We start from the raw sequence: 14,485 nt of genomic DNA, 5'->3' as shown, positions 1-14,485 counted from the left end.
GAAGGCACTGGTACGCGCTAGTAAATCCATTTTCTAGGCCAGGTAGCGGTCTGTCTCTCTGTCTCTTCATTCTGTAGTTTTAAGCGTTTGGTTCTTATCACATCTCACTCACTGATGAATCTCTGTTCCCTTCCAGATCAAATCAGAACCTGGTCATCGTGCATAAGTGCTACATCTTTCTCGTGTTCATGGTGATCATTCTGCCCTCTATGGGACTGACCAGGTATCTCACCTCTAATTATTTCTCCTTTCTCAGTCAGGCTCAGCCTAGCGTTGGGACCTCCTCTTTCGGATACTGTAGGTCTATCTGTAGTTGCTGCAAATCCATTCCTCGATTGGCAGTCCAGGGGGCCTGTCATGAGCCTAGCATGTCCCAGGTATCATGCTAACTCTAAGGTGTCAGCCATGAACGCTGCCCTCACAGAGCTTACCATCGAGCTGGGGTGACAAGTCATGCCTACCAGCTAACTGAAAGCCAAACTGGGAACCACGCAGTAGAAATTCAGAAGGAGAGAGCCCTATGGGGGAAATGGTTGTGGGAGAAATTTTGCTAAAGGAGGTGGCCTTGAGCTGAAAGGCCAAGGGCTAGGGGCAGGATGGCCCAACATCAGGAAGGAAGAGAGGCAGCTAGAACATTAGGGTTCAAGACTCTTTGGGACTTGGGAAAGGGAAGTCAGTCCAAGAGGAATTGAACCTAAGACCTTAGTTCATAAATGCATTAACTAAAGGGCCTGCCTTGTTCTTGCTTCTAGCTTGGATGTCTTTTTACGCTGGCTCTTTGACATCTATTACCTGGAGGAGGCCTCCATCAGGTTCCAGTGAGTACTCGAGTGCACGTTGCAGGTGCACTCCCAGTGTGCCCTGGGGCTCTCTGGGTTCGCACCAGGATGTGGGTGTGTGCACCCTTTACTTGTTCACACGGGGAGAGACGAATGCACGCAGGCACCTCATGAGGCAGCCTCTTAACCGTTCCTGTGCTGTGGGCTCCCGGGGCAATCTGGTAAAGCCAGGGCCCCTTCTCTGAATTTTTTGAAATAATTGTAGATTCATAGGAAATTGTCCCTCCCCCGCAAAGTGCCCTGTGTTCCCTTCATCCAGGGTCTCGCAATGGTAATATCTTGCATGACTCTAGCACAATATCATACCCAGGAAATTGACATTGAAACAACTCACAGAGCTTATTCAGGTTTGGCCAGTTTTACATATACTCCAAGTAGATGTCTTTAAATACACAACATACCTGGGTTACAAAGAATAGCAACTGCACTGAAGTCTAGTTATCAAGTAATTTAAAAATCAAACTTGTAACACGATCTTTGTAACACATTTAATGGCAGGACAATGCGTTTGAAATGTAGGCACGCTAACGATACGCTTTATTGTCTTAGAGGCATCAGTGTGAATGCTGATGTGACTCAGCTGGGAGAAGAATATTAAATGGGGTTGGGGGAGATCTCTGACAAGGCAACAGGCAGGTCGTGTTGGACCTCCAGCCAATTTCAATTTTATGTTTTATTTTTAAGATTGCCAATGTTGAAAAGCCCAATTTTCAAAGACGTAATGTTGCTAATGACACCCATGCTACCATAGCTTGCTCTGTAGAGCAAGCACCAGAATTCTCCAAGGTTTCTGTACTTTCTGCAAACCCTAATTGCAATAAGTTGTAAGTGTTTTCCCAAGATGAATGAGTTCATCTTTGGCTATTTTACATCGTGAACACGGTTTATATATGAGAAAGAAAAGCACTGGGAGTTCATGACAACTCCGATGCCATGGAAGGACAGCTTTAGAAGGAGTTCTGAAATATGTCCAGGGCTCACTGACTTCTCTCTTCAAGGAAGGTGGCAGAACTGTGTAGATGGGGACACCAGTGTGAGACCAGGCAGCTTGGCCATTAGGTGACTGAGTGACTCCTAGTAGAAGTTGGCTAGTTATCTCAAATACACGTCGGCAGAGAGGAAATTTTCAATCGGGAAGGGTCTGGTGACATGCCGGATAACGCGCATCATTTTGAAGTGGGGACCAGCACAGATGATACTGTAAGATGTCAGCAATGACTGCAGCGTCATATAAACCAAGGTGATTTCAGTGGCTGACAGACCCACAGCCATGGCTGACATGGTGGTGGTTCTTTGCTCACATTCTTAATGGGAGGAAATGCTGAATTGCAGTTAGAAGTTAGTGGAAATAAAGGTGTAATTTTTCTCCATTTAATGTATTTTTATTGATTTCAGAGAGGAAGGGAGAAGGAGAGGGAGAGAGAGATAGAAACATCAATGACGAGAGAGAATCATTAATTGGTTGCCTCCTGCACGCCCCCTACTGGGGATCGAGCCAGCAACCTAGGTATGTGCCCTTGATCGGAATTGAACCTGTGACCCTTCAGTCCACAGGCTGACACTCTATCCACCAAGCCAAACCGGCTAGGGCTATTTTTTCCCCACTTAAAGCCACAGAAACTCCCACCTCCCCCTCAAATTCTACTTGTGGACTCTCCAGGGTGTGTGGGTCCAGGACAAACAGCCTGCTTTAGATAAAGCCAGCACATGTATCTCCCAACATATCCACATTTTATGGACACCATCCCCATCCCTGCTCCAAAGGGCCCTTGCTAACGTAAACAGGGCTGGGAACACGTGTAGGAAACTAGTTCTCCCCAGCTTGTCAAGGCAACAGGCAGGTCATGTTGGACGTCCAGCCAATTTCGATTTTGTTTTTTTTATGTTTAGGGTTACAAACGTTGAGAGTCCCGGTTTTCAAATATGTAATCCCCACCCCTTTGGTTCCTTTCTTCGCTCCCTCTCCTCCTCCCTCTCACACCTCTGCCTTTCTCTCTCCCCTGGCTCTGCTGCTGTCTCCCACCCTCGCCATGCCCAGGTGTGTGTTCCTGCCGGACAACGGCGCCTTCTTCATCAACTACGTGATTACATCAGCTCTGCTTGGCACGGGCATGGAGCTGTTGCGCCCGGGGTCCCTCTTCCTGTACACCACCCGCCTCTTCTTCTCCCAGTCGGAGCCAGCGAGAGTCCACATCAGGAAGGTGAGGGCCAGCTCTCCCCTAAGCACAGCCCTCAGAGTGGCCCTTGGGAGGGTGTCAGGAAGGGGGCCCCCTGGAAGCCCCAAGTGTGGGGGGCGTGGTGGAGGGGTGCTTCTGGGGCTTGGAAGGCAGGCTCCCAGACTGATAAGGAGCCCCAGGAGCAGCCGGGCCACCTCCGGTGACCCCTGTTTCCTGCCCAGGACCAGGCCATGGAGTTCCAGTATGGGCGTGAGTACGCGTGGATGTTAAACGTCTTCAGTGTGGTGGTGGCGTACAGCATCACCTGCCCCATCATTGTCCCTTTCGGTGAGTCACACCCAGGGCTGCACACCCTCAGTGTCTGGAAAGAGGAGGAGTCGAGCCCCACAACATCAGGCCACGCTTGGGAACAGGAGGAAACCGGGATGGGATGGCCTGTCAGCTGGGCAGGGGTATCAGGGCCAGGGCCGGGTCAGGAGGTGGAGGTGGCACGGCTATTGACATAGGACGTTTGTTAAGTGAATACGTGAGTGAATGACTCTTCACCGAGTTGGCAGAATAGGTTCTGGGGCTCACGGGAAGATGCTGGTTCCAGAGGTTGGCACCACGGGGCTGCCACAGCCTGTCCTTGGCCCTTGCTGCTCTGACTTCTCAGTTGAGTGGGGGCCTTTGGATAGCATGAGCCCCGTTGGGGGGGGGGCGGGGGCCACAGCCACTGAGTGTGGCTCTGTCTTCCGGCCCCAGGACTGCTGTACCTGTGCATGAAGCACATCACGGACCGCTATAACATGTACTACTCCTACGTGCCCACCAAGCTCAACGAGCAGATCCACATGGCCGGCGTCAACCAGGCCATCTTCGCGCCGCTGCTGGGTCTGTTCTGGATGCTCTTCTTCTCCATCCTACGATTAGGTTGGTACCAGGCCTGCCCAGCTACTCCCCCTCTGCCTGCCCCGCTCCCCTCCCCACAGCTCTGCTAGAACAGGAAAGGCGAGGGGAGCAGGCACTGCTCATTGAGCACAGCCAAGCCCAGTGGCTTCTCGAGGCCTCGGGGCTTCTAGTAGAGCCTTTAAGATAAGGCGAGGGCTTGGACCTCCGCCATCCAAACCCTTTGCATTTTGGTTTACCACCCTCAGGGAAGAAACATGTATTCCTTCCTTCTCACTCAGGGCTGGCAGAAAATAAGATATTAGCCCTCAGGCTCAGTTCCCATGACATTCCCTCTGGGAGCCTATAGGATGGCTGGTCTTATGAGTTGCCCAAAACCCGGAGGAGGATTCCGAGTCTGCCCCCCGGCAGCCAGCTTTTGCCTCCTCTTGGCTCCACGCAGCTGCTGTCCCTGTTCCCACGGGCCAGAGACTGGAAATCCGCTCTGCGGCAAGAAGGGTCACGCTGACCTCCTCTCCTCCTTCCTCCTCGGGCCCCATACTGTGTTCTGCCTCCCCAGACACGGGCCTTCCCTCGGGGACACTTGCCCTTCACCGTCTCAGAGGCACGGAGAAGGGAGAATCACAAACATGGGTCCTTCCTCCCCCGCCTCCATGGCATCCGTAAACACGCAGCTCTCAGGCACCCCCAGTTTCATATCCCCCTCGCCTTCCCCTGCCACCTCGCAGATTTCGCTTTTATAATGCCCTTTTCTAAGTAGGAAGGACTGCATGTTTATGATCAAAATCAGAAAGGTCATCATTTGAATCCTCTGGAGCCTGAGGGCAGCTGCTCCCAGGCCTCATTCTGTGCACACGTGTTTGGTTTATTTTTGGGGGGGGCGGGTGGGCGGGAAGGGCCAAAGTGGGAGGGAGTTTATAGATTTATTGCTGCTTTTTGAAATTTTGAAATTCTCTTTATAACATTCAGTCCTGTATCCCCAGTTTCTTCACTGAACATTATGTTCTGAGCAACCTCCTGTGTTATTAAAATACTGTTTGAGCTCATGCCTCTTGCTGGCTGCATTAAACCAGCAGTTTTTAGTCAGTTCTCCGTTGTTGGAGAGCCATGCTGTTTACCATTTTTTGCTATTATAAACACATAGGTATTAGCCCTATGCAGCAGTGACGTAAAGACTGATCTTTAATATTTACCTAGTTACTCACTGCTACCCTAAAAAAGTTACCAAATAGCCCCAAGCGAAACATAGATGACTTTTACTTATTTTACTTTTGTTTTTTTGTTTTTATAAATAGTTCCCTTTTTAAAATTGATTTTAAATAGAGAGAGGGAGGGAGAAGGAGAGAGAGAAAGAAACATCGATGTGAGAAACATGGATCGGGTGCCTCCCGCAGGTGCTCCTACTGGGGCTCAAACCTGCAGCCTTTTGGTGCATGAGACGATGCCCCAACCAACTGAGCCCCACCAGCCAGGGCAACAGAAGTGACTTTTGAGTTCTGGGTTGCTTTTCAGAGCCCTTAGCACAGATCACTGTGCGTGCACACTTGGAAAGGGCTCACAGGAAAGGTGTGGGTCACAGACCATAAGTGGGGGCAGTGGCGCAAGCGAGTAACTCCAAGGTACTTCCCAGGGACTGTGAGAGAGGAGGTGACTGACGGGTGGAGAGGGGCATGTTTAATGGGCACAGCTCCGTTCCTCAAGGACCAACCCCTTCTCTTCTCCTTGGCAGGTTCATTCCACAGCATCACCATCTTCTCCCTTACCTCCCTTATCGTTTCCGTGGTGATCGCCTTCCTGGGCACTCTAATAGGGAGGCTTCCGAGGGCAGAAGACTATGAGGTGAGTTGCCCGCCTGCCTTTCCTTCACTGGTTCTCCCCAGCCCCTGGGGGACAGAGCCCTAGGACACCCTCCCGACCTGGGCACCCACAGCACCACATAGATGAAAGGCTCTTGCCTTTCTCTCTGATTATGGGGTGCACAAACTCAGTGTGTGTGTGTGTGTGTGTGTCCCTGGCACTGCTCCCCTCACAGGGTGGGATGTTTAGAAGACAGCTGTCCTCTCCCCTTCTCCCCTCTGACACCTCCTCCCAACAGCAGGCCTCTGGCCCATCCCTGCTACAGTGCGAGCTGCTCAGCACTGAGCCGGGAGCACCACCCCAGGGGCTGGCGAGCTAAAAGAGGATGGAGTAAAGCAGAAGGGCAGGGGTAGTGAAGGACAGTGGCCTGGGCACGGGGTAGTCGTCACTTTTAGGAGTTCCGCCATATTGGCCTTGAGGGTGTCTGGAGGGGCGCCTGGCTCTCTGGGCCCCGTGACTCCTTCCGCGCTCTGCCAGTGGGGCCCAGCCTAGTCAGTAGAGCAGGGAGCCAACCCCTGCCCACCGAGGGCCCTGCCAGCAACGCTGTGCGCTCTCACCAGCATTTCCCAAAGGGAGGCATCTGTGTACGCGCTGGAAGGACTTCCAGTGGGCCCTGACATGCTTTTTCGTGGTTACACGTTTATTTTTCTGTGGGTTCCTATTTATTTCTTCTTCTGCTTATAGCAACTGACACAAGTTTTCTGTTTATACTAGTGAAGTGTTTCCTTTTAAAATGCACTTATGTAACGAAAAGAAGTAAGTTGATCTGAAGTGCTGGCACCAGTGGAGTCCGAGGAGGGAGCCTCTGGGAAGAGGAGCCTCTTGCTTCTAGTGGATCTGCCGTATCTGGGACCCTGGGCACAAGCCCTCACTGCCCTCCCTTCCTGGCCCCCTCCTCCATCCCCTGGCCCGAGTGCCAGGCTAGCGAATGACACCTCTGGCTCTGTCTTCCCAATACAACGATGCCACGTGATCGTGTTGTCTGAGTGTCCCCTCTGGAGAAGGAAGGCGGCAGGGGACCTAGACCATAGCGGTTTAGGATGCGTTCCAGCTACAGGGGGAAATTCTCGGGGGGAGAAGAGAGATTTGAAATAAAGGCATTTCCTAGACTCAAAGCAGAATCATCTTTGAACCCCGATCCCAAACCTACGTTCTTCCCCCAGTGTGGCCCTTGGGAATGGCGCATCCTGGAGGGTCGCCCTAGCATCCCAGTCGCCTCTCTGTTCCCCTGGCTTCAGCTGAGCTGCAGGTCTGGGAAAGCAGATCAGTTGAGTTCAAAGGGAGCAATGGGCCCAGGTCCAGGGTCAGGCTCCTCTGGACGTGGGGAGGGAGAGGGCAAAGGGCAGATACCCCCATTCTGTGACCCTCCACGTTTCTCCCCACTGCTGCAGCCGGAGGAGGAGATGGAGACCGTGTTTGACATGGAGCCAAGCAGCACCTCCTCCACACCCACCTCCCTTGTGAGTCAATGCCTTCTCCCCGGGGGACAGGTCAGAAGGGGATGCCTAGAGGGGGGCTACTCCAGTGGCACTGTGGGGGCACCAGCATTTAGTGCCTGCCCTGGGTATTGGGGAGGAGACGGGCCCCCTCCCTGGGCTCCCTCCTCTGATGCAGCAGGACTTGGCCCAGGTCCAAATGCTGCCGTGGCCCTGGCTGAAGAGCAGGAAAGATGGAAGAGCCACGTTTAAATCAGCAATCCCTAGAAGGAAGTCAAAGAGGAAGAGAGAGGTCAGGGTGAACTCGGACACATCCGCAGAGAGCTCAGTCGTGTAGACGCAGGGACGTGCTGGGGCTCGGCCTCAGGAGCGAAGGCTGCCTCCAAGGGCACAGGTGCGCAGACAGAGCTACAGGGAGCTATTGCAGGTCTGGATGGAATGGTAAGGTCGGGGCAGCGCCAGATGAGCGGGCCCAGAGGCATGTGAAGAGACGAGCCGGACTCAGAGTGCAGGGGTCCAGCAGGCTGGGCATTGGCTCCCGCACGGCGGCTCAGCCTAGAGGGACATGAGCACTCACCCACCTCCCAGCCACAAGTATGGATGCAGGGCCACCGAGGCCAAGGCCCGGGCACCTTGGAGGAACACTGAAGAGGGCACTCAGGGAAGGCTTCCCGGAGGAGGAGGGGACATCTAATCTCACTCCCGGGATGGGAGTCAGGGTTGCCAGGTGGAATAGGGTGTGGGGGAAGAGCATTCGAGGAAGAGGATCAGCCTATGCAAAGGCCTGGAAGAGACGATCGGGAACATGTGGGGAACTGAAGACAGCCTGCTGGAAACTCAGAGTGGGCGGCAGGGCCCGGTGGAGAGCAGGCTCTTTAGTCCTGGCAGAGCAGGTGGACGTGCAGGAAACTCTGCCATTCTCGCTCTCGATCTTTATGATAAACCCACACAGGAAGGGTTTTTATCCTCAAAACTGAGGCTCAAAAAGGCCAATTACTTTAGACCCCAGGGTGCTGCAAGGCAGGGAAAGGCATAGCAAAGACTGAGCCAGGGCTGACTCTAAAGCAGGAGCTTAAAAATAAAAATTACTGGAATTGATTTTTCTAATCTTTCGTCATTGCAACAGTGGTATATGCAGATATTAAGGGGGAAAACAGCTAAGCAAAAATAAGAAAACAAAAAGCCCATATTGTCACCACCCAGAGATGAGCACTGATACCTAAGTTATAATCTTCCATATATAAAATTTTTGCTAAAGTGAAATAATACTGTATACCGATATATAACTCATGTTTTCGTTAACGATCTCCATCTTTCCATATAAATTTTTACCTCTTCAAACACTCAGTCCATATTCAAATTGTCCTCCATGGTCCAGAAATATCTTTCACAGCTTGTCCAAAAGAATCCATTCTCTGTGCCCCATAAATCCGGCCCTTATGCATGTCCCTTTAATTCTAGCACCTTCCCTTTTTAATGCTCGTTGGAAAAACCAAGCCAGTAGTTCTGCAGAATGTCCTACCTTCTGGGTTTTTCTGTTTCTTACAGCAAATTCCACTGTCTCCTGTACTTCCTAAAAACTAGAAGTTAGTTCCAAAGGCTTGATAGATACCAGTTTGACACTGGGTGCCAGACCACATTCCAGGCATGCTGTGCCTCACACCAGATGTGTCATGTCCCTCTTATTCCCATTCATGGTGCTGAGGTGACTCCCTGATCAGAGGTGACAGCCGGCTTCTTCTATTGTTCGGTTACAATTTCCCCACTTACCGCCAACAGGTCATCTGTGGGGTTTGCTTTGGCGTTAAGCAGATGTCTAGACTCTTCTGTAGGGAAATTGTTCCCGCATCAGCGAGGGCTGCTTGGTTTCACTGAAATGAATTCCTACAGGAAAGGCTTAATTCTATCCCATAATTACCTACTTTTAAAATAAGGAGTTGGTTTGAAAGCCGTTCCAAGTGCTATCCCTAGTACTTCCTGTGTGTCTTCCTGGGTTTGACAGGTCATATGACCAAGACCTCAGTTAACAGTCTCGGTTTCAAATCCTGATTCCCAGCCAATGACCCAGCCTGAGGGAGTTGTGGATGCGCCTTTGAAATTGTATTAGAAAGTCACTAGCTCAGGGACGGGGGGAGGGTCTCCCCAGACCGCAGCACAGGCCAGCCTACTGGCATCTCCCTCCGGGTCCAGCCTGGCCCGGCACCCAGAATGAATGGCACAGGCGCTGGAGGAACAGTGCACTGACTAGGCCTGGGAGCTCGTAGATGCCCATTCAATGACCAAGAGCAACCGGGCAGGGGGATGGCCAGGACTTGGGTAGCTGGTGAAGAAGGACCGTGGCTCGAGGGGCCAGAGGCTTTGAGGGTAGGGCGTAAGGTAAAGGGTGTGTCCGGGATCTTGCCCCAAATGTGACCTCACTTCGATCTCCCCCTCTCTGTCCTGAGCAGCTGTATGTGGCCACCGTGCTGCAAGAGCCAGAGATGAACCTGACCCCAGCCTCTTCGCCCGCCCAGCACACCTACGGCACCATGAACAGAGCGCCAGAAGAGGGAGAAGAGGAGAGTGGTGTGAGGGGCTTTGCGAGGGAGCTGGACTCGGCCCAGTTCCAGGAAGGCCTGGAATTGGAGGGCCCGAGCCAGTACCACTGACCAGGACCCGAGGCCTCGCCCTGGCAGCTCCAGCCGGGAGTGGCAGCCAGGGGAGGGCCAGGCAGGGGGAGGCAGAGGGCAGCCCGGACCTCCCCACGACTTCCTGCAGACTTCGGAAAGGCCTGAGGAAGACGTCTGCCCATCTGGCCATTGGCCACGTGGAGGGCCCCGGCCTGCTGACCAGCTAGAATGGGAGGTGCTGGGCAGTGCACAGGGACCCCAGGATGAGGTAGAGGACACAGGCAAGGGCCATGCCTTGGGAGAGGTGGCTGAAGCCCTGGACACAGAGCCGGAAGGCTCGGGACCTTCCTGGGGTCAAGATGGAGAAACGTGTGCATAAGGGAAGAGGCGGAAAGAAGCCCACTGACGACTCCCTGGGGTCTTCGCTGCCCTGCCAAGGAGCTTCTGCTGCTGCTCCCACCCACCCTGCCCCACTCCCGGCACCTCCCTCTGAGGAGGCAAAGGTATGTGTGCTGGGCCTCATGGACAAGACAGAGACCACCTCACCCCGCTTCCTCCCCTGCAGGGGGTTCTGTAAAGAGGACATTTCTGCCTCCACCGGGCAAGGGGCAGCTGAGACCCAAGACTAGAGAGAAGGTGATGAGGCCCTCCTGTTCCTCTGCCCCCGACAGAAGTCCCCGGGGCAGCAGGGCAGAGACCCTCCCCTTTCTATTCCTGTAAGAGTCGCTGGGACACGATCACTCAGGACTCATTAAACAGGACCTGTGTGCATTTTGATAAAGGCAAACCTCGGCTGTTCTCTAAGGGGGGAGGGGCAGAGGCAGAATTCACAGAGTGGGGGTCTTCTCCCAACACGTCGGGGGATGGGAAACCAGGTACAGCTCCCCAAGCCCCAGGGCCTAATCAGAGGACCCCACAGGCCAAGGAGGTGGCCCCTGAGAACTGCTCCTGCCTCATGCCCGCCTCAGTGCCTGGGCCCCGTGTGGCCGAGGTGGGCAGCAGCTTGGGGTAAGGAGCCCTTGCTTCACCCTGAAGCTCTGGCCACTCCCCGCCCTCCAGGTAAGACCTTGCCTCTGTTCTTGGACGGAAGACTCAAGTGGTCTCCAGGGTGGTCCTGGCTGTGACACTGCTGAGTCCCAGCAAAGAGTGGGTTGGGGTGGGGCTGGGACCTCCACAGAGAAGCTCCTTCTGGCAGAGGAAAGCTGCCTCCCAGAGCTGCCACCTCCTGAGGCCTGGAGCCAAATGCTGAGCAGAACCCATGCTGGGGACACCCAGGACCTTAGCCCCAGACAGGGGTGCGGCCTCTGCCCCCGGGGACAGGTCTCCACCAGGACTACCAGGCGGCCCAGCAGGTGCACACACAGAGAAGGGCCAGCAGGGGCCTCCGTGGACCGCAGCGAGCCAAGTCGAATGGGGTCTGCATGCTCTAGAGCTCCCTCCTCCAGAGCCCGGGCCCTCACTGCGTCCCAGGCTCATGGGTGACCCTGAACTATGTCCTTGCTTCATCCTTGCCCACATCCCAGCTCCAGAAGTTTCAAGCTTCACCCAGAGATTCTCCTTGGCCCAGACTTTGGCTTGAGAAATCTTTCCAGAGAGCTTGAGTCTGCCAGGGAGGAGGCAGGCTTCCCCCTCCTACTCCAGCTCAGAAAAGGAGGGAATTATACCCAGTCAGTCCCTCAAAACCCAAGGCCCCTCCCCCGAGCATTCCACCAGCCACCAGACCATAGGTCCTTTCCAGAGCAGGGTGGTCAGGGCCCCAGCAGAGAGCTCCAGGCACTGCCTGACCCCCAGAGTGGTTTTTTGTGTTGTTTTTTTGGGGGGAAGGGGGGATCCTGCCAGAAGCTGGCCTGTGGGCTCGCCTTCACTGAGCACCTACCTCTCTTCTCTCCTCCCCTGCCCACCTGGCAGCCTGTGGAAGCTGCATATGCAAAGGGTCACAGCAGATGACAGGACAGTATGTCCAGAGGGGGGGGGGCTTCCCCCTCTGAATTGGGGTCAAGTGCAGACTGGTTCTGAGAGAAGGCCATGCAAATGTTAGGAAAGTTCCAGAATCCTCACTTCGCTAGCCTTCCTAGAGACCCAGGGCAACTGGCAAGGCCCCACCACAGCTGCTCAACCTCCCTCCATCACTGTGTGGGGTGTGGGTGTGCTTTGGCTCCTGACCCCCCACATCCAGGCACCTCCCCCCACCAGCTTGCTCTCAGCCCACTCCTGCCTCACGCATTGGCCTCCACCTACCCCACTGGCCCACTTCCCAGCTGTCCCACCCCTATCTGTCCACCGAAGCACCCCTCTCAGACCTGACCCATTCTGGAGGGAGCTGGCTCTGGGGTGGGGGACCCGGGATAGAGCCTTCAAGAAGTGCCCCACTCAGCCTAGAGCAGCTCCACGCCTGCCGGCCCCTTCCTCAGACGCTCCTGGAAGCCAAGTGCCTATCAGCAGCATTGCCACCTCTGGGGACCCACGTGAGGGCTATGACTTCCCTTGGCCACCACCACTGAAGGAATGTGCCAGAATGCCGAACCTTCTTGTTATCAATGCTGTGACCGTGCCTTGAATAAATAGTGCTCCCAACCTCTGCTGCCTGTGCCTCTGCCTCTGCCCCACCCCGCCAGAGGCTTCCCTCCACCTGGAAGGGATGAGCTCACGGGGATGGAGCACCACACCTTCATGGCTCTGGCCCCTGGGGACCCCTTCCCCCCGAGGCCTTTGGTGGCCCCTGTCCTCCCAGGCAAGGCCTGACAAGTGCGCCTGGTCTGCTGGAGAGAGGGGACGTGAATCTGCCCATTCTTTCTGCTGGGGTCCCCTGAGAGCTCTCTGAGCAATAAAGAACTCTGCTCTGTGACTACCCAGCAAGCCCTCGGCAGCCTCCCTGGGCAGCAGGAGCCCCGGGGTGCATGCTGGGCCCTGAGAGGCTGTTGGCCAGACTAGAAACCGGATGTGACAAGATGAGGATTTCAGATGGAAGCCCCCAGAAAGCGAGGCAGGAGGGCTCGGGTCTGCACCCGGGGCGGGGTGGAGAGGTTGGGTGTTAGGAGGTGTGTTGGCTGGCAGGTCAGGCCTGAACAGGCTAAGAAATACCCTCTAGACCAGCTGTGGGCAAACTACTGCCCGCAGGCCGGATCCGGCCCGTTTGAAATGAATAAAACTAAAAAAAAAAAAAGACCGTACCCTTTTATGTAATGATGTTTACTTTGAATTTATATTAGTTCACACAAACACTCCATCCATGCTTTTGTTCCGGCCCTCCGGTCCAGTTTAAGAACCCATTGTGGCCCTCGAGTCAAAAAGTTTGCCCACCCCTGCTCTAGCCAGTGCTAGCTCTGTCTGCTGTTGTACCAAGGAAAAGAGGAGAGAAGTGTCCTGCCCTGTACCGTGCGTCCTGGCCAAGGACACCAGGGTTCTGGCCTTCCTCTCGCCGCTTGATGACCCTGGGATGGTCATCTCATCCAGGAAGGAGGGGCAGGAGGAGGAGGCTGGCTGCTCGGCCTCATGACTGAACACAGCAGGTCCAGCCAGGGACCGAGGCAGCCTCCCGGGCGGGCACAGGGCTGTCGCCGGCCTCCCTGGGCCCTCTCCTGCACCTGTCAGTCCGCCAGCGGGCCTGGGCTCACAGCCCCTCGCGGCAGGGCCCATGCCCTTGGCCCTTCTCCCCTCAGAGTCATCTTTTCCACATCGATCAGATGACATGCACGAGGGCTGCCTCAGGGGACGGAGAAGTATGACGGCCACCTGGCTGCCTGGGAACGGGGTGGGGCTGACGGCTGCTGTGGGAACAAGGGCCTTCTCCTGGGACCCGTGAACTCCCACCCCAACAGCTGCCTCTCAGGGTCTCCTTCCAGGGACCGGCAGGCTCAGGGTCCCCCCTGGCGCCCCGGGCCGTTCCTTGGTCCGGCAGACCTCTCAGGGGACTCTGCTCAGGCAGAGACAGGCGTAGAGACAGAGAAGCTGGAGAGGGAGGCTGTGCTCCCTCACGCGCGAAGTCCTGAAGGGAGAGCGGGGTCGGTCAGTCTCCTCTGTCCTCAGCAGCCGTGGAGACTGGAGGCCTGGAAGGTGGGGCTGGGCAGGGGGTGGAACTTGGGGACAGGTCAAGAGGGAGGCCCAGGACACTGGGTTGGTGGCTTCTGCCTAAGAGGGCCCTGGAGCTCCCTGGGGCTGGGAAGGAGGCAGGAGAGCCTGGGCTCCGGGAGGCCCTCCAGGGCCAGCACTCTCCCAAAGCTGTTGGGGGGGGGGGGGGTGCGGGGAGACTCAGGTCCGTCCAGTGGCCTCCGTGTGGGCCCGTCTCCAGGTGTCTCAGTCCGCTCCGTGGCAGGCATGGGGGAGCCTGTTTGTGGGACGGTGGTCCGCAGGTTTTCTCGGCAGAGGATGTTTCCTGGACACTTGACTATCCCCCAGCCTTGACAACCAGCCCGGCTCCTCTCAAGCCGCCAAAGCTGGGCTCTCCATCCTGGCTGCAAATGAGCCTCCTGGAGATTTCAACAACCCCAGGTCCAGGACAAACTAAACTTTCTGAGGTGGGGCCTGGGCACGCCTAGTTTACACAAGCCCCCCAGGTGACTCCTGAGCCAGGAGAATTGAGTCCCTGGAATGGGGGAAGCTGGTCTCAGCACCGCACACTGTGTCTCACCTGGGGAGGGTGTGGCCCTGCAGCCTGGAAATAATTACAGCCCTCAGGCCGG

The 14,485-nt window shown here is 55.3% G+C and overlaps 1 protein-coding gene across 1 annotated transcript in view; it reads left to right on the top strand.

The window, feature by feature from the left end:
• Positions 1-10,587, top strand: part of TMEM63C (transmembrane protein 63C) — a 63,936-nt gene extending 53,349 nt beyond the window's left edge. Inside the window, exons 18-25 of the mRNA XM_081098165.1 lie at positions 137-223; positions 753-818; positions 2,878-3,040; positions 3,238-3,343; positions 3,761-3,928; positions 5,634-5,743; positions 7,153-7,221; positions 9,645-10,587. Of these exons, the coding sequence (XP_080954291.1) occupies positions 137-223; positions 753-818; positions 2,878-3,040; positions 3,238-3,343; positions 3,761-3,928; positions 5,634-5,743; positions 7,153-7,221; positions 9,645-9,845 (970 nt within the window). The 3' untranslated portion in view covers positions 9,846-10,587. The remainder of the gene's footprint in view (positions 1-136; positions 224-752; positions 819-2,877; positions 3,041-3,237; positions 3,344-3,760; positions 3,929-5,633; positions 5,744-7,152; positions 7,222-9,644) is intronic.
• Positions 10,588-14,485: the final 3,898 nt, after the last annotated feature.

Source organism: Myotis nattereri (assembly GCF_964212035.1).
Source record: "Myotis nattereri genome assembly, chromosome: 1".
Classification (NCBI taxonomy): Eukaryota; Metazoa; Chordata; class Mammalia; order Chiroptera; family Vespertilionidae; genus Myotis; species Myotis nattereri.
The sequence above is the reverse complement of the archived record's forward strand: the minus strand, read 5'-3'. Positions and strand labels throughout refer to the sequence as shown.